Below are 23,057 nucleotides of genomic sequence, written 5' to 3' on the forward strand. Positions count from 1 at the left end.
TTTATTGCATTGTATTTTGGACAGCCACCCTCATTTCGAGCTCATATAACTCCAGACCCATATCATTTACGAATTAACTATTTGTGTCTCATCTCTCTAAGGTTTCTTACGCTGCATTGAGTGTTTATGTAGTCATAAAAATCAATAATCTGTGGGTCCTGCAATTTGAGTGAAAATGACAAAAACCCTGGCACTGTAGTGGACACATTTTTGCACTCGTCACATCGTCTGGCAGTGAATGAGTTAAAGATTCCCTTCTATGAATGACGCAATCATGAATTAAATTGGAGCTGGCAAATCACTGCTGGAAAGTTGCAGTGGGAGATCTTTATCCCTCACGTCATAGTTGTTGCCTTTGTTTTACTTGTTTCTCTCAGTTTACTTGTACTTTTCTACCTGTATTTTTGGGTTAAGTATTGGGCTGAAGACGCATATTGGGACTCCTGATCATTAAACATGTAAGAGATGGTCTACCTTTGGAATAATGTGATATCAAGTATGACACATTGGTACCTGGGACCCCAATGGTGCAAGAAGTGAAAAACCGCAAAGCTGACTGGTGATGATGCAGAGCCAATTAGCTCATGGGACAAATCCAGTCATGTTATCATTGGTCTCTGTTGAGCCAAGAACCCATCACACTTCTTTTCTGAGTGGAGATGTTCGTGTCACGATCTGGTTGGCGACCAACGGGTGGCCCTGAAGGCCCCGCCTGCACCTGCACAGGTGTTGGTCGTTCCAATCAGTGGCAGTTAAAAGGACTCCCGGCACGACCATTTGTTGTCGGCTCATTGTATGTGTTTGCTTCACCCTGTCAGATTTTATTCCTGTTAATTTATTTAATATGGCAATTACACCCTGCTGCTCCCTCCTACCTGCTTTTTCGGGATGCACCACCATCACCACCATGCAAACCGTGACAGAACGCAGCCCCTGAGTCACTAAGCTCTTTGTTTGGCATGCAGGGAAACCTCTGTTGTGCCTCATCATGAAACAGTTTGTCTCTTTACAACAGAGGGGCCAATATGGCTGTATTGAAAAAAAATGTGTGCATGAATATAAATGCGAATGTGATAGGTTGGTTATCCATTAAGCACCTGTGACTGGCTGACAGCCAGTTAAAGGCGTAACCCGGATCTTGCCAAAAGTCAGCCAGGATAGGCTGAAGGCAGATAACTGCCTTCACAACTTTAAAAAAGTGTGGAGTTTACATGTTCTCCCCAGACCCGCGTGGGTTTTCTCCGGGTCCTCCGGTTTCCTCCCACACTCCAAAAACATGCATGCAGGCAGATTTACCACTCCAAATTGTCCGTAGGTGTGAATGTTAGAGTGACTGTTGTACGTCTTTGTGTGCCCTGCGATTGGCTGGCAACCAATTCAGGGTGTCCCCCGCTTCGTGCCCGAAGACAGATAAGATAGGCTCCAGCAACCCCCGCGACCCTAATGAGGAAAAAGCGGTACGGAAAATGGATGGATGGATGGATGGAAATCATTTTTATGAAATTCCATTCAATGACGCCTCTGTATTAAATGGTTTGTCAATAGAAACTGGTTTATTGATGGGAATTCTTACCAGGGTCCGATCGCGTAATAATTAATCACACAATGTTTTATTTAAAAATTACAAGACCACTACAATGTTCAAATTTAGGATTATGATGTACTCAAAACATGAATGAAGCTATTTAAAATTACATATTTATGATCCAAAGTCACATAGACACAAAAGATGGATGAACGCTCCCCTTCACTCAGCAGGAGAAGAATGGAGCAGGTGAGAGGAGAGCAAGGCATAAAACAGGACAATATCCAGAGGCTCAGCAAAAAAAAATGTTGTACAATAGTTTGAACAAGTGAAAAAGTATAGCAATAAGTCTGAAAGTCAAGATTTGAACATTTGTACAAGAGCATGTTCTTTAATTTCTGCAGGTAAGGGGAGTAGTGGAGTCTGACTAAAAATTGTTCCAGAACCCTCATACTTCCTTTTTAGCATCTAAAAAAAACAGAATAATTACATGTTCGAATGAAATAATCACTCAGTAATGTCCTGCTGATCTCTGACCAGGCTTGTGGTCTGTGCAGCCTGATTGAGACAGGCGGACAAAAGCCAGAGAACCATTACACATTGCTTGTACATTCGGTGAATAGACCATAATCACAGCTACTGTTGCTCTGTTGTTACTAACAATACGGCGCCTGCGGGGCACTAAATAAAGAATTCTGGACTGTATAACTCTAATTGATCATAAGAGACTTTATCACAGTCTGTGTGGTGCTGCACTTACCGTAAAGCCAGTGGGACAAGCACTGTACTTTGAAAATGGAGTAGAGTAGGAAGAAAGCAGGAAGAATATTTTCTTATCTTCACCCAAGTCCCTCATGACCAAACGCAGCCTTCAAAGTCACACTTCAAAGTCTGTTCTCAAGCATCAAATATTCATCAGGGTGTATTTTCCTCAGGAGCATTCCTGAACGAAGTGGCTTGTTTCATTTAGTTGCACTTTCATCCCAGCAGCTCATATTCAGGATGCAAAATCATCTCTCATGGATTTGGTTATTTAAGGACACTTGTAGATCAGATAGGCTATCAGTCTTAAAATATTCTGTTCAGGATATTGAAGCTGTTTTCTTGTTATCGAGATCTGAACAAGTGCCTTCGCGTTTGTCAGAATTATATATATTTGTTCCTTCTATTTGCAAGCATGAAGATGCTACCTACAATCTACAGAGGCATAGATTATGCTGTAGAATCATTACTTTTTGCACCAAAACATTAAAAATGCAGTTCATAACCACCTGTATGCTAACCTCAAATAATCTCCAAAGGGTTCACTATCATATTGCGATTGATGACCCAAATTTGATTCATAATTTAATTTAAATGATTCAAAACAATAATTTATGACAACATTCAGAAGGCATTTTACCCATGATAAGCAATAAAATACCACCCATTCATTTTTGAGACTTTTGTAGGATCCTAAATTTGAGAATGAATAAGCAATACAAATCTATTCATCCATTTCCTACTGGTGTTCAGGGTCACAAGAACGGTCGGTCGCAGGCAAAAGACAGATTATACGCCGCCGTTAGTCAATCACAAGGCACAAGAAGCTTGGCAACCGTTCACACTGCAAATTACACGAGAATGTCTGTGCAGTTTCTCCATCATTCAGGTCAAAGTACATGTCGAATCGAGACAAACTATTGTTTGTTAGAGCCATTTAATTAAAAAATGTGTCTCCTTTGATAGGAAAACCCGCTATTGTTATAATGCCAATGGATATTTGGACAAAAATAGTGCATCAACAGCTGTGGACAGACAATATGAAAAAGCTCACAGGCATATACTGTATTCTGTATTCGCTGTGAAAACAACTCATATTACGACTGTTTGCTCATCATGCCTGGTTGCACAAACAAGAATGAGACCAAACGGTTTGATTCTTCACATTGTCATTATTTATGTTCTTGAAAATATTCCATTCCATTCATTCCATTGTGGACAGATGATGAGAGATAGTCATGTTTTGAGTTCCAAACATCTTTACTCAATGAAGTACCGTAAACCCTTGCATAATGGCACCACAGCAATTTCAGATTAATTCCTCGTTGATCGTGGCAGCATTACTATTAGCCTTAATTGTTTTACTAATACAAATAGGCAGGATTATTTCCATACCTTTTATTGAATGGTATTTTCTTGGGCTGATGTGCCTAATAAATTGACCTGTGGGAGCATGTCAGAGAACAATTTACAGTACGTCCAGACTGCATCTCTCTGTAATGTCACGATCAAGTTTATCCTAAAATCCATGCGGCCATTTGTGCCAAATCTGCTCATCTTCTTCCTTCACCTCTTTGACCTTGTGCTTAAAAACACCGAATTCCAATCTTGTCATCCTCAAATCGTCGAGGATTTTCTGCGCCAAACCCCAAAATAAATAAATACAAATGCTGAGGAATTGCATTTTGACAATAAAATAGGTTTTTACAAGATATTTATACTTAACTCATGTATGTCCATTCCTGAATTTATTCAGGAATTGAAAAGCAAGACATGGCGCGCCATTCCTGAATTTGTTCGGGTTTTGGTCAGACCTCTGGCACCGTTTTTCCCTCCCACAAGCGCAAATAACTCCAGACCCATATAAATTATGAATTAACTCTTTTTTTTCTGACGAGAGAAGAAAGTATAAGGTTTCTTACGCTGAATTGAACGTTTATGTAGTCCTAAAACGATACTGCAGTTTGAGTGATAATGACAAAAACCCTGGCACTGGAGTGCACACATTTTTGCACATCGTCTGGCAATGAATGAGTTAAATCATATTTTGTATATCAGTAATTCATTCTGAAAAGAAAATGATTATTTGATAGGTGTGTATTTTTAAGACACCATCACTTCCCATTGAAGTTGTGTGACTTGGCATTTTTGACAGGCCCGTCGTTCGAGTGATTAATCCATGCCTTGATGACGGTTGTGTATATGTGTTTTGTTGTCATTTCACCCCTATAAATGGCTCTAAAACATCCTGGAATCGACAGTTATTTGATCCAGTTATGATTCCAAAAACCTGCAAATTTATTTGGTTACTCAACGCGACCATTTTGTGGTCATTGTATGTCAACTGAGTGAGTGAGAAACACTTTATTCTCACTTATTTGACATGTGATATATGTATGCGTGTGTGTGCGTGTGCGTGTGCGTGTGCGTGTGTGTGTGTGTGTGTGTGTGTGTGTGTGTGTGTGTGTGTGTGTGTGTGTGTTGATTTATTTTTACATTTTCTTTAATTTGGTTGTGAGATGGCTTGTGTGGCGCCAGTGTGTGACATGGAAATTACTTGGTATGTTCTGTCGCCGACGCGCGGCAGACTGGGTCCACATTAATTGACTTAAAATACTGACGGACCTTCCGTCAGTCTAATCGAGTGCCCACCTTTGCGCCTATGATTCCACATGGGATTCTTACCATTTCAAATTCAACATATTCCAAACATTCACGTGATGCAGGCTGTATTTTTCCCTCCATTACGACAATTCAATTATTCAGATTCAGTTTTTCCACAATAAAAAAAAATCCCCCAAACCATACCAACCTGTATTTGCAAAGTTACGGGCAACATTTTCAGCTCATGAAACAATTGTCCCACAACCCTCACAGTCCAAAAGATTCACACTTTCCAGAATATTATTACACTTTTTTCACCTATATAATTGCACATTATACCATATCTTTCAGTAACATTTTATATCAGTCCATATTACACCTACCTATTGCAAATTATTCACCATAATCATTCCACATCAATCCGTTATCATTCAATACTCTTGCACATCTTTTTGTATTTTTCACCCACATATTGCACATTGCTCACCCAACTTCATCGTCAGTACTATTCTATTTCATATTGCACATTTTAAATAGTTTCATTCAATTTTAATGTGTTTCCATTCATAGATGACTCAATAACAATTCCACATTACTTATCCAGAAATAGCCTTATCAAAAGTTATCGTTACTTTGGCTCCAAAGGTGTTTTGTTTCTTGAAAGACGGCCTCATGAATGAGCAGGCCATCTCGATCCACCAACCACCAAAAAAAAGATAACAATAATACTTAATTAATACTAAATTAATTGAGATTAATTTAAATGATTGCGGGTCATTTCACCTGCAAGCTGAGCTCGAACGTCCAAGTGAGATATGTGCTTGTTGATGAGGCTGCCTTGAATCGACTCCTTGTGGAGCGGTCGCGCTCCCGAGGAAGTCGCCTGCGTTAGCAGTCTATTGATGGACTCGGTAGTTGGCCGGGGAACACAGTGTGACAGTGAGGGGCGTCCGACGGCGGGCGGAAGCAGATGTGTGTGAGCTGCAGCCACTATCACTGGGTGCCTTTGTCCCGTTGTGGAAAATGTTGAATTAAAGAGTCATTGCAGTCATATGCTAATGCTTCACACTCTGGAGGAATAATTAAATAATTCCAGAAAACAGAACTAATTTTCCTGATTTGCAGTCCGAGTACAATTGAATGCAAAAGAAAATGAAGGATGCTGGAAAAGAGGGGGATCTCCCTATCTTCCCCCCCAATGAAAGCAACAGACTTGGATGCTGCTGTTGGTGATGCTGTACCAGAGAGATGGATTGGGGAGAGAGGGAGGAAGAAGGGAGGGGGGATTTAAAGGGCAAGAATCGGAGGGAGATTTAGATCCAGTCAAGAGCAGAGGCGGTGAGCAGAGAAGAGGAGAGGCATTGACTGAAAGCACATATACACTCACACACATACACAGGAAGACAAGAAAACGGCTAATTTCATGTGCATGGCGTACAACACTTGACGAGAGTGGCTGCTTGCCTGGATTGATAGTCGTTTGACATCCCGCAGCGAAAAGACGCACAACCGGAGACTGGGGGGATACGAGGAGCAGGGATGATCGGGCTATGTGGGCTCTCGCCGTTTGAATCTCGTCCTCTGACCACGTAGCCACTTTGCTGTGGTGCTGTTGCAGGCCGCCAGCCTTGCAGTCAGGGTGATTGAGACATAATGAGCTCCAAGCACACCTCCGACTGGATTCCCTACAGGTACTGTAACAAACATGGGCTTGGGCTGCACCTTTTGCCTGGTGTGCAGTTGCGTGTTTGTACGTATGCATGTGTATGAGGTAAGGCTGACAAGAGTCGTCATGATCTTACAAATGAGTGGAATCATCCCTTTTTCATCACTGGAGACTTGTTGAGTAGAAAGATTGAACCCATTCACCGACACAACATTCGGTACACCTGTACAATCTCATGAGGTCATACTTAAAAAGTGCTGGGTTGTTTTCCGAAGCCACTTGCTAGTTGGCTGTGGGTTTTTTGAGCACATTAGGTTACTTTTACTTGAGACTGGATTCATTCTATTCTGACTCAGTATACTGGGTTGAGGATTTGTTATAGGTGGACTAAAGAGCTGAAGCTGGTTACCAGAGGTGCAACGATGAATCGACAATGTATCAATTGTGAAATTCACCACCAACTGTTTTTCTCAATGATTTCTGTAATTGTTTAGAGATGATGATATTCTACCTAAAATTACCTTGATCCTTGGGATGTGAGACTTTGAATAGGAAATATTCTCAGATTTCTCTAGTCCTTCATTAATGCTGATTTATTATGTTGGTGGCTTTTTTCACCATTAAACAAGTCTGCCTTTACTTTTGAAAAACAAGAATCAATATGTCTGCTAATTTTCAGATGGTTGTTACGAACCAAAGCCGTAATTGAATCACAAGTCATTAATTTATACATTTTTACTTTTTACACACTGCCACTTTAAAAGTCTGTGCTTTTGAATAGAGATGAATTGAAATGTGTTAAAACATCTGATTAATAAATTAATTGACAAGAAAACTGAATGATTAATTGCTTAAAATAATGGTTAATTCTTGCCCTACTCGTCACCATTTTGGACATTGCGTAGTGGATTCGATGAGGAGATAATGTATTACAATGTCTTGGTAGTGGCTGAATGGCTCAGGGAGTCACATGACTTTGGACACAGGGTTCAGATCCCACTGCCTTGGTCTTTTCCCAATCAATTCTGCTGCCAAGCACTGAATAGAAAAGGGTGTGTCAAGAAGAGCTTCTGAAGTTCCTCGATGCATTTATAAAGCGGAACATCCAGATTAATAGAAGTCGGCATGACCTGAATGAAAAAAAAAATCTCAAATTTATAAGCCAAATCTGTTGATTCACCATCCCTGTCTACAGATATACCGTAGAAGTTCGGTCATTATTAGGAACACATTAGTATTTCGGGGCATATTAAAAGTCTTTTGAAAATATTTGACATTGTTGCTTTAAAGCGCATGACATTCTTGAAATGCTCTTCTTTCCTGAATAACTGCAAAAATAGGCAGGAATAAAAGACAGTCAACCGGTAACAGGTTACATTAAATAAGTCTGATATTTGCTTTGTCTAAAATTAAACAAGACAAGGTGAGAAAGCGTGAGGAGAGAGGTCATCGGTTTGTCTCATCTTGTGTGGCTCTCATTAAAAATCCATACACTGCGGTGAGTGCTCCATGCCTCATTAGAAACACACAATGCAGTGTGCGTATTATGTGGAAACGCAGGCAACATGTCACCCAACCACATACAATATTCGCTCACCTCAATGTTTGTTAGAATTTATGGATTCCTTTTTTGCCCCCTCCACTCTCAACTACGTGGGAACCGAACTAGGACAGGAGAAAACATCAGACGAGAGATATGAAAAAGAGACAAATTCATAATATTTTGGGGTTTTGAGATTGTTATGCAGGTTTGCCGGTTTAGACAATCCAATACTGTCATGAATCAAACACCATCTTCCTCTCTTTTTGAGATATTTAATCAAAAGCGGGGATGCAATGATGACATGAATAATGTGTGAATAAACTTGTGTCACAATCTTGACATGGCTATTTTCAAAGTGTTTCCTTAGTGTGTATTTGGCGCCGCACCATTAGCGCCTTGTACAGCTTCGTGGGTGTGATTGACATGTCCATTTCGTTCATTAGGCTTGGAGGCATCTGTGCTCGGAGCTCTCTGACATAAATGTGTGTCTATAAGAAACATCAACTTTGCTCTACCTGGTGCTCAGTGACGTGCGATGAGGTTCATGGCTGGTGAGGCACTGACGTCATCACAGTCAGATTTACAATATGAACTCTACGGAGTAGCTTATTCACCATTTGATTGGCAACAGTTAAAGTGTTTTGTTTAAAATGTCAAGTCAGCATTCTTTATATACTGTATACAAACTGTAGCATAGAAAAAAATACAGTAAAGTCTCGTTATATCGATATTCAAGGGAGTCCGAAAAAATATCGATATAACCGGGACTATCGATATATCCGAACCTGTTTGCATGTAATTTTCTCCGTGCGTGCATAGAAATAGTATCGATATAACCGGGACTATCGATATATCCGATATCGATATGACGAGACTTTACTGTAATTTAAAAAACGTTATTATCGTGTTACCTTTACTTATAAATGAAGTCCAAGTCTCTCTGTCTCCATGGAGATCACTGCCAGTGAAGAAAGTCGTCCTTGATCAGTCCTGTTCCGACTATATGTTTTCGGTCTTTTGTGCTGAGAATGACCGCTCCACTGATGCTGTAGTAGCTGGAACAGTGTGCATGAGCTGGAGCAACTTTGTCGCTTCACGAATAGTTTCAATGAGATCCTTCTGGGCCAAAAAGCTGAGAAGCTGTCCAGGAGATTTACATCCATGCCTCACCTTTTGTGAGCTGTTCAGTCCGGTGTTGGTCTTCCTTTCATTATTATCTCCTGCTTCGATTGAAAGTCCAGTTTAGAAAATCCTTTCAATTTTGATGTGTAATCCGCCATTCTGAAAATAAGGCCAAGCAACACGAAAAAATGACTGATGGTTGCACTGTTTACTGTAGCTTGCTGTCACTAATTCTATTATTGTGTAGCCGAGGAGTAGCAGGAAGAATCTCTGAAATCACAGCGCCCCCTGTCATGTCACTGTGTGCCTCACCGATGGACATAGTTTTGATCCAAATAAAATAAAATAAACACTGTCACCATCACCAAATAAATATAACTGTTTAATGTATTTTTTCATTTGATATTTCAATGACTACCTCCCCTGACTGCACGTCACTGCTGGTGCTCATGACCTTAGTTACTACGTCAAAATGTTCATTATTAGGTTGTATAATTCAATACAAATGATTAATTAAATGGACAACGGTCAACGGTGAACGTAACAATAATCAACTTATTTCCACATATGCATTACATAATACTGTATTTTTATTTATCTATCTATCTATCTATCTATCTATCTATCTATCTATCTATCTATCTATCTATCTATCTATCTATCTATCTATCTATCTATCTATCAGTGACGTGCAGTCAGTGGAGGCAGGTGAGGCAGTGCCTCACCTGTCATCATGGAAAGCTGTCATGGAAATATCAAATGAAAAAATAAATTAAACAGTTAGATGTATTTACTGATTAGAATTTTAAAGTTCTTGTCAATTTAACTTCACCGTTTTAGGATTTTTTTCAAAATCGCTGAATTTACCGTTCAAATACTAAGCAGAGACGAGCGGTGACGTCATTGATAACGTCAGTGCCTCACCAGCCATGAACCTGCTATCTATCTATCTATCTATCTATCTATCTATCTATCTATCTATCTATCTATCTATCTATCTATCTATCTATCTATCTATCTATCTATCTATCTATCTATCTGTCTGTCTGTCTGTCTGTCTGTCTGTCTGTCTGTCTCCCTCCGACCGTCCATCCGTCTCCATCTCCAACACCGTCTCTGTCTCCGTCTCTGTCTCTATCCATCCATCCCTCCATCCGCGTGTGTGTTTGTGTGTGCATGTGTGTATACGTGTGTGTATCTCGGGACCCAGAAAGTAGCCTAATTTAAGAGATGACAAATGTGTTGTGTCCGGAGGAATGAGAGGAGGAGAGTTGCTTTGTCAACGTGTTTATTGTGCCACCATCTTAGTCTACCTGCGGTCGTGACGTCACCGCTGCTTTACGACCTGTCGCAACATTCTGTAGCAGTGTGACATATGCTACATTTACCCCCCCTCCCTGAAGGAACCAAAAACACTGTAACAAGGGAAACCGGGTAGACTGCCGGTTTCCCTGCTTAGCCGTGTGGGTTATTCTGCCACGCGATAGGCTAAGCACTGGCTAGGGACATTCAAAATCGGTGATAATTGTCCAAATACCGAGGGCAAAGGCGAACGCGAGCTGGCCGAGGCTCTGGCCCCACGGGCACGGCTGGTTCACGACGCTCTTCGAGGCGTCAGTAGTTTTTGCCTGAGAAGTCGTTCGAGGGGGTCGGTGCCGCCACTCTCCTTAGGTGGCTGGCATGCCAACGGGACCCGTCAGCCAGACAGAAAGTGGTCGGTCCGAGTTGGGCGGTAATCTGGACTGGTGCTGTCCAGAATGAGTCCAATTTGTGAGAGCAGCACGGCCGGCGAATGCGGACCCAGTCCGACACAGTAAGTGTGCGTTGCTTCGTCCGGCGCTTCTCGTTGGGCCCTCTGCTGGCTGAGGAAGAGTAGGGAAGGCCGTCTGCTTGGTTGGAGCTTCCTCCACCCCCGTTGGCCTGGGGGTGAATTGGGGCACCCGCACTGTCAGAGATGGAAAAGCCGAGTGCACAAAACAAGTCCAAGCCCAAGAGGTTGGCGCCGTGACGGGACACTTGGAAAGTGAAAGCAGGGAGAGTCCTTGAGCCATAGCGCACCGTGAAGGTGGCAGTGCCCACCATACCAATCTTAGTTTGGCCATAGCCAAACAAGTCCTCAGCGTTGGCCTCGATCGGGAGATGAGGAAATAGCCGTCGAACTGTGGACACGTTCAACAGTGACCTGGAGGCTGCCGTGTCGAGCAGGAGTGGTAAGCTCACTCCATCCAGTTCCACTGTGCACCACTTGAATGGCTTGGCGCGCGAGCCCACGCAGTGGATGGTGGTTCGCCTCGGCTGGTCTGGTGAGCGGGATGATATGTTTGTCGACGTAGGGGCGGAGCGGCACATCCTGGAGAAGTGATTCATCTTCTCGCAGCGTTGGCATCGTTGTCCGGTGGCCTTGCAAGCGGGCGCGCGTGTGGCGTGCGAGGCAGACCCACAGTTGGCACAAGGTCTGCGTGTGTTGGTCCGTTGATGTCTGACGACATTTATCTCGGTACGGTCGTAGGTGAAGGTGGGAGCAGAGCGGCACATCCTTGCGAAATGATTCATCTTCCCGCAGCGTTGGCATCGTTGTCCAGTGGCTCTGCAAGTGGGCGCACGTGTGGGGTGCGAGGCTGACCCACAGTTGGCACAAGGCGTGCGTGCATCGGCCCCTTGACGTCTGGCCACATTTATCTCTGCACCGTCGTATGTAGAGGTGGAGTCGTAGGTGGCGGTGGCTTCTGGGAGTGGCGAGGTTGGAGCAACAATCTGTGCCAATGCGGGAGAGTGTGAAGGTGTGGGTGGGTTCACAAGCCGAGCCGTTAGTTGTGCTGCGTTCTCCAATTGGAACGCCATCTCCACAGCCTTCGATAGTGGGAGTTCATCAGGCGACAATAGTAGTTTTTCCCGTAGCTTGGGATCAATTGTGTGCTCCGCTAGTTGATCCCTTATCATTTCCTCCTCCAAGCGGCCGAATTTACAGAGGGCCCCTAAACACCTCAAATCGGCCACGTAGTGGTGCACTGGCTCGCCCGTGCGTTGCCGTCTTTGACGAAAGGCAATCCGGCGGACAATGACGCTCTGGGGTGGGGCGAAATGTCGGGCCAATAAACTGACACAATCCCCGTATGTCTGCGCGGGTCCAAGAGAGCGAAAAATGCGCTGCCCCTCACTACCTAAGCTGTGTATTAGCACAGCCGTTCGGCGTGCTTCGCTTGCCTCGTTTAGTCCGGTCGCCGTCAGATACGTCGTAAACGAGTCATACCAGCGGGACCACGGGACTGGTGGCTCACCGGGGAGCGCGAGAAACGAGGGGAGGGGAGCTGTGTAGAAGTCCATCTTCGTCGCCAATGTTGTGTCCGGAGGAATGAGAGGAGGAGAGTTGCTTTGTCAACGTGTTTATTGTGCCACCATCTTAGTCTACCTGCGGTCGTGACGTCACCGCTGCTTTACGACCTGTCGCAACATTCTGTAGCAGTGTGACATATGCTACAAAATGCCCCTGCACCGGGGATCTGTGGGTTGTCTTGAACAAGGCTCTCTGGCATGATGAGTTGTTGGACCTCCATGGGAACAGCTCTGTTTGAGTCATTATCTTCCTATTTAATGCCTATTAAGACTTAGTAACTGATTGCAAACGTGGAGGACTTTGTTTGTTTGTACCTTTCACGCAGAGTGGGAGGCAAATACTTTTATGATTGCATCAGTGAGAGAGAGAGAGAGAGAGAGAGAGAGAGAGAGAGAGAGAGAGAGAGAGAGAGAGAGAGAGAGAGAGAGAGAGAGAGAGAGAGAGAGAGAGAGAGAGAGAGAGAGAGAGAGAGAGAGAGAGAGAGAGAGAGAGAGAGAGAGAGAGAGAGATGGAAATTCCTGACAGCGCTACTAGAATTAAACTCAATGAAGGCTAGGTCAGATCATTTGCAAACATTACATTGAAAGTAAAAAAATAAAAAGAAAAAATGTAGATGGGCGGCCCGGTAGTCTGGTGGTTAGCACACCGGCTTCACAGTGCAGAGGTCACCGGTTCGCGTCCCGGTCCGGCCTCCCTGTGTGGAGTTTGCATGATCTCCCCGGGTCCACGTAGGCTTTCCCCAGGTCCTCCGGTTTCCTCCCACACTCCAAAAACATGCATGGCAGGCAGATTGACCACTCCAAATTGTCCATAGGTGTTGTCCATAAGTTAAATTGTGCCACTATAACCTTTGAATTACATGATGGTGATTCAAATTCAAAAAGTTAATATTTTGCCCATCATGAATTTAATGACTTTCTCATGATGAATTAACACCTTTAAAAATACATTTGGTCAATTTCTGTCCAATGAAACTGACATCACAGGTACTCAGAGGTTAGGTGACGACCAATCTTCATTTGTCAAAGGTTCAACAAAAAAAATGACATTATTAAATTAATTATGACATTAACAAAATTCTTACAAAAAATACAGATTTTGCTGTGTTCTCTCACAATTTACATTTTCATTTTTCGGAAACCAAACGCTGTCGATCCCTTCGTCATGTCATAGGTGTTTTCTTCTTTATGGTCTTTCGGAGAAAGCCTTTTTGGCCTTCTCATTGGAAGCCATTGATGTTTCTCTTTGAGATGTCCAGCCTGGTGAGTTGATGGAACAATCAGTGAGTCTCTCATGGTTGATTTTCAAAGCTCAGGAAATATGAAGTGGGGATTAGTGGGAAATAGAAAAAAACCCAGAGCCAACTGCTGTAACGAAACGTTGGTTTGTTGCAATTGATAAAATAGACTTTTTTTTTTTTTTTTTTTTTGAGCGGCTGGAGAAAAATGTCAGGTGTGATGTGTGATAGAAGGGTTTCAGCTAGGATGAAAGGAAAAGTGTAGAAAAAAGAGGTGAGACCAGACATGATGTTTGGACTGGAGACAGTGCCGCTGAAGAAAAGACAGGAAGCAGAGCTGGAGGTAGCAGAGCTGAAGATGTTGAGGTTTTCTTAGGGAGTGACCAGGTTGGATGGGATCAGGAATGAGTACATAAGAGGGACAACTCATGTTAGAGGCTTTGGAGAGAAGGTCAGAGAGGCCAGACTGAGATGGTTTAGACATGTCCAGAGGAGAGAGAGTGACGATATCCGGAGAAGGATGCTGAGCCCTGAACTGCCAGACTGGAGACGGAGAGGAAGACCGAAGAGGAGGTTTATGGATGTTGTCAAAGAGGGCATGAAGGTAGCTGGTGTGAGAGAAGAGGATGCACAAAACCGGGTTAGATAGAGGACATTGATTCGCTGTGGCGACCCCTGAAGGGAAAAGCCGAAAGGAAAAGAAGAGGAGCTTTGTCTCTTTCTGACAGAAAAAATGGAAAAATACTGGACTTTGTGTATACACTGCAAAATCTATAAGCAGAAGCTACCTTGAATGTTTTATGTAGGATTCAAATTAATGCAATTACAGTACTAGAATAATGCGGAAGCACAGAAACAGTAAGTGTGATTTTTAACAGAACATAATGTTTCTATAAAACACTCCTGTCAAAACGTACATTTTCTTTTCAGATTATTCTTTACTGACTGACATATTCTTTACAAACCCAAACATGTTGGCTTCTCCAGTCTCTGAAATCATTCAGAATGTCATTTCATTCTCATTGCTTTTGCGACATTGACCTTTAAACATTTGCTTGGACCAATGACATGAAGTCAGTGTACAGAGCGTCATCAAGTCAGATAAGATTTAAGTCAATACGGTTGTTTGTGGAGCATGTGATATTACCCAGTTGTACCCATTCTGCTCAGCCAGGCAAAACTCACAAAATGCATTTAATGATGGCAAATCAGATATGCGCTTGATATCGTGCAGCCACTTATCTGCCAAGCCAGTCGTAGTCATTGCTGCAGTGACTTGTACTCATGCTCTTGACCAGAAGTTTTAGCCGCTGCAGATTCTCTCTGTTGCAATATCAGCGAGACACTGTGTGAGTCAATAAGATGTATTAGATCTAAATCCCAAAAGCGCTTTGCAAGCTGTATACCATATTGAACCGCTTTTGAGAGACTTTGTTGTCCCCATGGTTCTCATTTTCATCTAGATTCACATAATAAAGTGAAGCGACACCATGTTCTCACATTATTAAAACTACAAATCATCACTTTGCTGCTGTGAAATGTAAATTTCTCCACTGTGAGACTAATAAAGGCATATCCAATCCAATCCAATCCAAAGCATAAGCTTTGACTGGGTGAAAATTACCATGCAATGCATCAACATTTTCTGGAAAGGGATGAGACCAAATCATCTTCACATTCAATAAAAAAGAAGAATTAATAATAATAATAATAATAATAATAATAATAATAATAATAATAATAATAATAATATTTTTATTATTATTATTATTATTATTATTTTGCCTAGCCATTTTGGTGCTCGGAAACTATGTTGCACTTAGTTTAGGAAATTTATCCAAACAGAAATGGTACTTTTTCATGATCTTGTGTAATCTTGGGGTCAAGGAACTGTGTTGAAGTGAGTTGAGGTAAATTCAGGATATTGTTTGCTTCAATTTTTTTATGTTTAAGTTTCTTATCGTGTGCTTCCGGTTTGCCGTCTTTCATTTGGATGAATGGAAGGCCAGTGAGAAAATATAATGTATCAAAATGGCAATGGCAAAATCATTTGCAGCAAGCATTAAGGTGCTTCAGACTTATTACAAAAGTTGTGTGTGATGTAAAATAGTGCATGTTCTGTCTATTCTTGCATGTTTTTTTTGTTCACGCTACATCCTCCCACGTTCTAAAGTGGTTTCAGAAAATAAATCAAAGAACTATGAGTAAAAAAACGGTCATCCACTGCTATCATGGTGTGATGATTATTCTTGTTCATTTGTCTCACTGGTCACCAATCGCCCTATAAATAGGGTTTGGTGTCATCATGTGAACTGATTTTATTCTGTACCTGCACTTGTTGCCATGGAGACCCAGCCTTGGAAATGAGCCAAGATTTTCGATCAGCACAGTGTAAGCTTGTGTGAAAAAAGTGATGAATTTGATTCAATTGTTCGTCAAGGTACAGAGAGTTAAAGAACAACCGATGTCACTTTTTTGTTTTTTAATTGACATCTGAAAAACGTTTGATAGCATCTAAAATACCCAAAACACGCAGTATAATATTTTTTGTCAAATGCAAAACACCAATAAAAATGACTTAGTGTCCAAAATCTGGAAAAAATTGAGCTGTGAATTGGGCATTTTCAGAAAGTCCCGCCCCCAGTTCGTGACGTCACCTCAAGACGTCTTGCATTGCTGGAGAATCCAAACAATGGCTTCAGATTCGGAAAATATGCTTTCTTGTTACACATCCAGTTATGAATATGATTCAAATAATTCTGAAGAGGAAAGCATACATGTTTGCAATCGATTAAATAATTTATTCCATGCCATTTTGAGGCAACATTGAGGCAACAATGGATCATCAGAAAAGAGGCACAAAATGGCGACCTCCAGTGGCCAACTCCGCTTCCACAGGCTGATAAATTCCTTATATGGAGCTTGGACTCCCTCTTCTGGCGGCTTTTGGGTGCAACACGGTTCTCAGACCAAACATGTACAGCAAAATACATTGACGTGATGGAAGGACGCCACAATACGTCTTTTTTACGGTCAGGGGGCGGTCCGTTCATGACGTCACGTACGGACTCATCACCAACTCAAAAACAAGACTTCCTGAATATTCAGAGTGAGTCTTAAAACGTAAAATATAGCTATATGCGGTGGAATCTTATTAAAATACGCTCAGAAGTCATTTGAAGCCAGTTTACAAATTATGGACACAACTTGTCCGAAGACGTCGGTTGTCCTTTAAGTTACGGCATATATCATGAGTCCATTGAAAAAAGTGATGAATTTGATTCAATTGTTTTTAAAGGTACAGAGAGTTAAGCTATAATTAAATACATTGAAATTGTTTAAAAAGTAATGACTGTACCTGACCACCACATGGTTTTCTGAATCTAACATGCTGCACTGTTCATATATATGATTGAATGTGATCCCAAACAAACTGTTCACATTGGTTGATATTTTATGCTGATTTTTTGTTTTCTCTTTTCAGCACTTTAGATGACGAGGGCACAAACCTCAGACAGCAGAAGCTTGATCGGCAGGTAAATAATTTCTCACACATTTTACCCAAGGAAAATCTAATAGCACTCCTCCAGGTAGAAATACTGAAATTAACTTGTGTTGACATTCAAACTGACTTATTCAGTGGGAAATTTGGGCTTGGTTTATTCAACATACAGTGATACCTTGGTTTACAAACCGCTTGGCTTACAAACTTTTCGGTTTACGAACGTTAAATTTCTGAAAATTTTACCTTGGCACACGAACTATTTTTCGGGATAGACACGGAGTTGCCACAATGAATGATGTGTCGTTCGCGAACGAGCCCGTTCTCCTAACAAGAAAATGGCAGCCGGCTTGTTTTGGTCCTCTATTCCCCGCCCCCAGTCGTCGGTTAAAGCCACGTGATTTGTCAAGAACGCAGCAGTGAGGGGTGGGGGTTACAGACAGAGAGAGAGTGAAGCCATTCTCCAAAAAAGAAAATGGTGGCCGTCATTTTTTTGTCCTCTATTCCCCGCCCCCAGTCTTCGGTTAAAGCCACGTGATTGGTCAGGAACGCAGCAGTGAGGTGGTGGTGGGGGGGGGGGGGGGGTTAAACATTGAAGAGAAAGGTAGACGACAGAGCGAGAGAGTGACAGAATGGACAGAAAACTGTAAAATTTGGACTTGTTTCAATAGTTTGATAGTTCAAAGGCAGAGTGCAGACTGCAAAGTTAAAATTCCCATCAATCAGGCTCCACAAGTAACCCACACAAGCCATCTGTACACTTGATGCAAAAAGCTATCAACCCAGCTAAACAGAACACAATTGATGAGGAACAAGGTAAAATGATCGCAGAGAAAGCACCTACAAGGGATCATTCCTCAAGATGGTGAAAGAAGAAGGCTACGTTCCTCTTCAAGTGTTTAATGCCGATGAAACCGGCCACTCCATTCCATCAAGCCATCAACGACCATCACAAAGGTAAATAAAATGACTTTATTATACACTACAGTTTATTTCTTTAATTATAATACCATAGCACATTTACATATTACATACAATAAGGTATATTTTGGGTAGTTTTAAGGCAGGGGTCGAGAACCTTTTTGACTAAGAGAGCCATAAAAGTAAAATATTTAGAAATGTTTTTCAGTGAGAGCCACACGCACGTGCACGCGTACATACAAACGCTCGCGTGCGCGCGCGCACACATACACGCGCGCACACGCGGCCACTTTTCAACAAAATATCAGAATGTATTATTTAAAATAACTTTGTGATAGTACTCACCGTTAACATGAATGGTTTTCCGTTCTTTGTGATTGGTAAAAATCCAGCCAAACGATCGGAATGAAACTCAATTTGCCGGTCCAGAGGCGAAGTTACTGCTAGCTAGCCTGCACACGGCTCATAAGCTTCCACACTTGCTATCTGCAATCTACTTCTCGCAGAAGTATGTCGATGCTAACGTTAACATGGGGCTTGTTAAAATGTCACTGACATTCGACTGTTTCATCGATGGTATTGTTTCATTGCAAATTAGAATCAGAACATTTTCTCTCCTCTAATGCTCCGGTGCATTCACGCTGAAGTGCACTAGTTGGGCGTGAAGTGCACTAGTTGGGCGTTTACCTGTTTCAACATGACGGCCACTATCATCCAATCAAAATGGCGCTTTCGGCCATTCTAGGTCAGTGTCATCCAATCAAAATTGCCCTTTCCGCCAACTGCAGCCCCAACGAGAAATGAACGCCGAAAAAAAACGACAATATGTATTTAGTTTTATCGGCGAGCCATATGCAATCATCAAAAGAGTCATATATGGCTCGCGAGCCATAGGTTCCCGACCCCTGTTTTAAGGCTTAGAAAATTAGAAAGTAGAAAATTATGTTTTATGAGGACCTGGGAACTGATTATTCTCATTTTAATGGTTTCCTATGGGAAATTAATTTTTGGGATACACACTATTCGCCACACAAAAGTGTGCACCTTATATAAGAACCAATATTTGGATTCATTGGACATCATATTTTAAATATTCGGTAAAGGGCTATTTCACAGCTGCAGCGGTTGAGAATGCTTTCTATATAAATAAAGCTGCATTCTATTGTATTGTATTATTTTAGTGTTGCTCCATCTAGTGGATGAACACCACTTTACAGCCACTATTGTAGCTTCTATTCTATGCGCCTAATAATGTGGTGGGCCCTATCTATACATGAACTTTCTGTTAATGAAGGCCATTCATGGAAGGTCCACTTCATACTCTAAAGCGGCTTATAGTGTTGAAAATACAATACATACACATTCTTTTCAGGGCATTGGGCTCTCGTGTAAAACTGGTGAACAGAAATCTTATGTTACGTCCCAGATATCTTTCTAAAATCAATTCACTCAAAAATGCCCCACCCTTTTTTTTATTAGAGAGTAGGATAACGCTGCATAATCACTTCAGTATGTTCGATGGTGACTGCATGAAGATACGCCATTCTCTTATGTGTGAAGTTATTCTGTGGAATAAGATATTCCTCTATTTACAGTACATAAATAAAAAAGAAAAACAACAGCTGCACTATCAGGCACTTTGCTGTTTAATAATTGCCTGGAATGATTTGGGGTCGCTACTGTTAAAATCTGAGATCATTTAGATTTCCTAGTTGTCTGGAATGCAGCAAAACAAAGCGATGTTTCCCAACGATTAATGAATGGTGATTTAGCTTAACTCACAATGGAAGCCCACTATGAGCGAGGAATAAGGACCACACAGGCCTGAGTGGTGAAAATGCACACATAACAAAAATAAATGCATTTCTTAAAATCATCAGGAATCATCTTAGAAATTCCCACGCCAAATAAGATTGAGAAAAAAACATTATTGTCAATTATTATTATTATTATTATTATTTATTATTATTATTATTATTATTATTATTATTTATTATTATTATGTATTTATTTATTTGGTGGCCTGTGGTCCACCAGTTGCCGTTCTCTGCCCTAAAAAGATAAAAAACAATATTTGTAATATACAAAAAATTCGGACAGGAGAAGTGAAACAGGAAACTTTTTCGATTGCCCCCACTTGTGATTTGTCATGGCACACAGCGGTGCTACAGGGGAATCACTGCAGTAGAGGAACATGTTGACATCATTCGATAAAACAGCTCTTTTATGCTGACACCACCCCCTGCAATGCCGGCGTGGGGCCTGAAAAGGTCAGCTGGTCTCTGGAGTGTTCCACTGACAGATAGATGAAAGCTCCTTTTATACTCGGTGCTGAACAGTGTATGATTACAGGGATTCTTTTTAAAGACTTGTTAAGAAATCAGACGTACGACTTAAAATGTTTAATATGCGTTACATGAATCGGGAAGGGAACAATATTTTCATCAAGTCAATTAAGAGTCTAAAGGGTTAAAACATTATAGATATCATACTGTAATACACTATATTATACACATAATAATCAATGCTACTGCATTGGTAGACTAAATATTTCCACACCCTTATGCATAAAGTATACCACATTTTCCACACGGTAGGACGCACCTAAAAGCATTCAAGTTTCTCAAAAGCCAAAAGTGCGCCCTATAATCCAATGCGCCTTATCTCTTGCAATCACTTTATATACCCCATTGAGGTGTTTTCCTGTTATTGTTCCTATGCCATATCAAGGCAATTATTAGCAACAACCAATTGTAACCTAAAAGAGCTCTGCCCAACACTAATTGACAAACATACATACTACTTTGTGAGCTCTGTGCACACATTATGAAACAAAGATAATACCAAAAGCATAGTTAACTACTACCTAAATGAAGGAATAAGGAGACAAGCAAGACGTCTTCGGATATTTTTCCCCTGGTAAGCCCTTAAGGTTTGTGTCCCAGACATTTTGAATGGGTGTGTAGACTTTATTACTGTATATGCATTTTGTTATGCTGTCAAAAACAATATCAATGTTCCTCTCTTCTTTTATAATCATTAATTCAGGCAAAGCACATAGGTTAACACGCTCAGTGATGAAGACACTCCATGATTTGGCTTTTAGGTTCTCTTCATTCCTCCAGTTTCAAAGGCTTTAAACTGGATCCATGTAAACTGGAGAATAGATTTTAAAATTCTGCAACTGGTCTCTGAATTATGAACAGTTGGATCCAGAATACATTGCTTGAGTACAAATCCAGTAGGGCTCTGAGATCGGCAGACTTGTGTTCTGGAATGAGTCCAAAGTCCAAAATAAACTTGATGAATCACCATTGAGTTCTTATGCTGCATGTAAATGCAATAAATCATCAACAATATTGTCAGTTTCTCTATAAATCAGCCCTGAGTTTCAAATGCTTTTAAATCCGGGTTAAAAACGTATTTTTTCCCCCATACATTTGATTAAAGTCTTCAAAACATTTTAAAACAATGTTGTTGTTTTTTCCAGTGATTTATTTTATATTGATTGTTATTTTAGAAAACTTCATTAAATGGTAATCTGATTAAATGATGTCAATGTATGTTCATTTTGTAATTGTTGTTGGCTAATTTTGTTTTCTCTCTTTTGATGTTGATTGATGTTTATGGTTCTGTTTGTGAATGCTCAGAGGTGTTGTGTCTTTGCTTGTGTGACGCACATTGAGTTGCCTTGTGTTTGAAATATGTTAGATACATAAAACTGCCTCGACTTGTCTTCAATGTGTCATTCACACTTTATTTAGCAAAGGAAGAAAACGCACCCTCTTTAAAATAAAGGACACAGCCAACCTGACAATGATGACATGCTTTCATGTCATGCTCTTCCCCAAGCCCTCCATGAATAGAAACTTTGAATATTTGATGGATTCTAGCTTGAAGATGTGCATGTAAGTGACAGTCCAAATGAATGGCTCTCGACAAACTCACGTGAAAGCGGTTTGGCACAATGTGGTGTCCATCTGAAAATGAATACCTTCCTTTTGTATTCAGTTCCAATCTAAATTCTCAATTAATCTCTGTGTCCTCATATTGCTTCCACCATGGACAGCGAGTGCTCCTTGAGCAAAAACAAAAGAAGAAGCGTCAAGAACCCCTGATGGTCCAGTCCAACGTAGATGGACGATCTCGCACCCGTCGCACCAAACAGAGCGAGGAGCAGGCTCCATTGGTGGAATCCTACCTCAGCAGTAACAGCAGCACCATCTATCACGGTTAGTTGGACCCTCTTCATGCTGTCTCATGAATGCGAATGGTAGAGCTATGTGTGTGTACTTTATAGTACATTCTATTGGACTTCATTGAGCTAACATTCACTCCAATGACAAATTTAAATAAAAAGTTCACCAGTGGAAAAAACTGTTAGATTATGAATCTTTTCAGATTAAATCTTGTTCTTCTGCCGGTTCAGTTCATTTGTGTCGTAAAAATATTCAATCAGGAGGAAGTAAGGTGATATAAAAAAAAGAATATTTATTATTCAGCCAGAGCTCCGAGCAAGAGAGAGACAAAGGGACCAGTGAAGAAAAAAGGGGAGGCTGTTCCCCCAACAGATGTTATTTATACCTTAGCGGGAAAGAACTCATTTCAAAGGGAGCCAATCGGCTGTGACTTAAGGCGCGGAACATTAGACTGAAACATAATATGAGTGTATACACTACAAATACATGAAGTTATAAATCAAACTACACACACACACACACATATATATATATATATATATATATATATATATATATTATATATATATATATATATATATATATATATATATATATATATATATATATATACACACACAGTAAACGTCTCGTTATATCGAT

The 23,057-nt window shown here is 41.1% G+C and overlaps 1 protein-coding gene across 1 annotated transcript in view; it reads left to right on the forward strand.

Annotated features, from left to right (window-relative positions):
* tub (TUB bipartite transcription factor) overlaps nt 1–23,057 on the forward strand; it is a 72,010-nt gene that overhangs the window by 28,373 nt on the left and 20,580 nt on the right. Inside the window, 2 exon segments of the mRNA XM_088992410.1 lie at nt 17,278–17,329; nt 22,286–22,448. Of these exon segments, the coding sequence (XP_088848536.1) occupies nt 17,278–17,329; nt 22,286–22,448 (215 nt within the window).

The sequence above is a fragment of the Hippocampus bargibanti genome, linkage group LG03, assembly GCF_051943395.1.
Source record: "Hippocampus bargibanti isolate YZ-2025 linkage group LG03, ASM5194339v1, whole genome shotgun sequence".
NCBI classification, from domain to species: Eukaryota; Metazoa; Chordata; class Actinopteri; order Syngnathiformes; family Syngnathidae; genus Hippocampus; species Hippocampus bargibanti.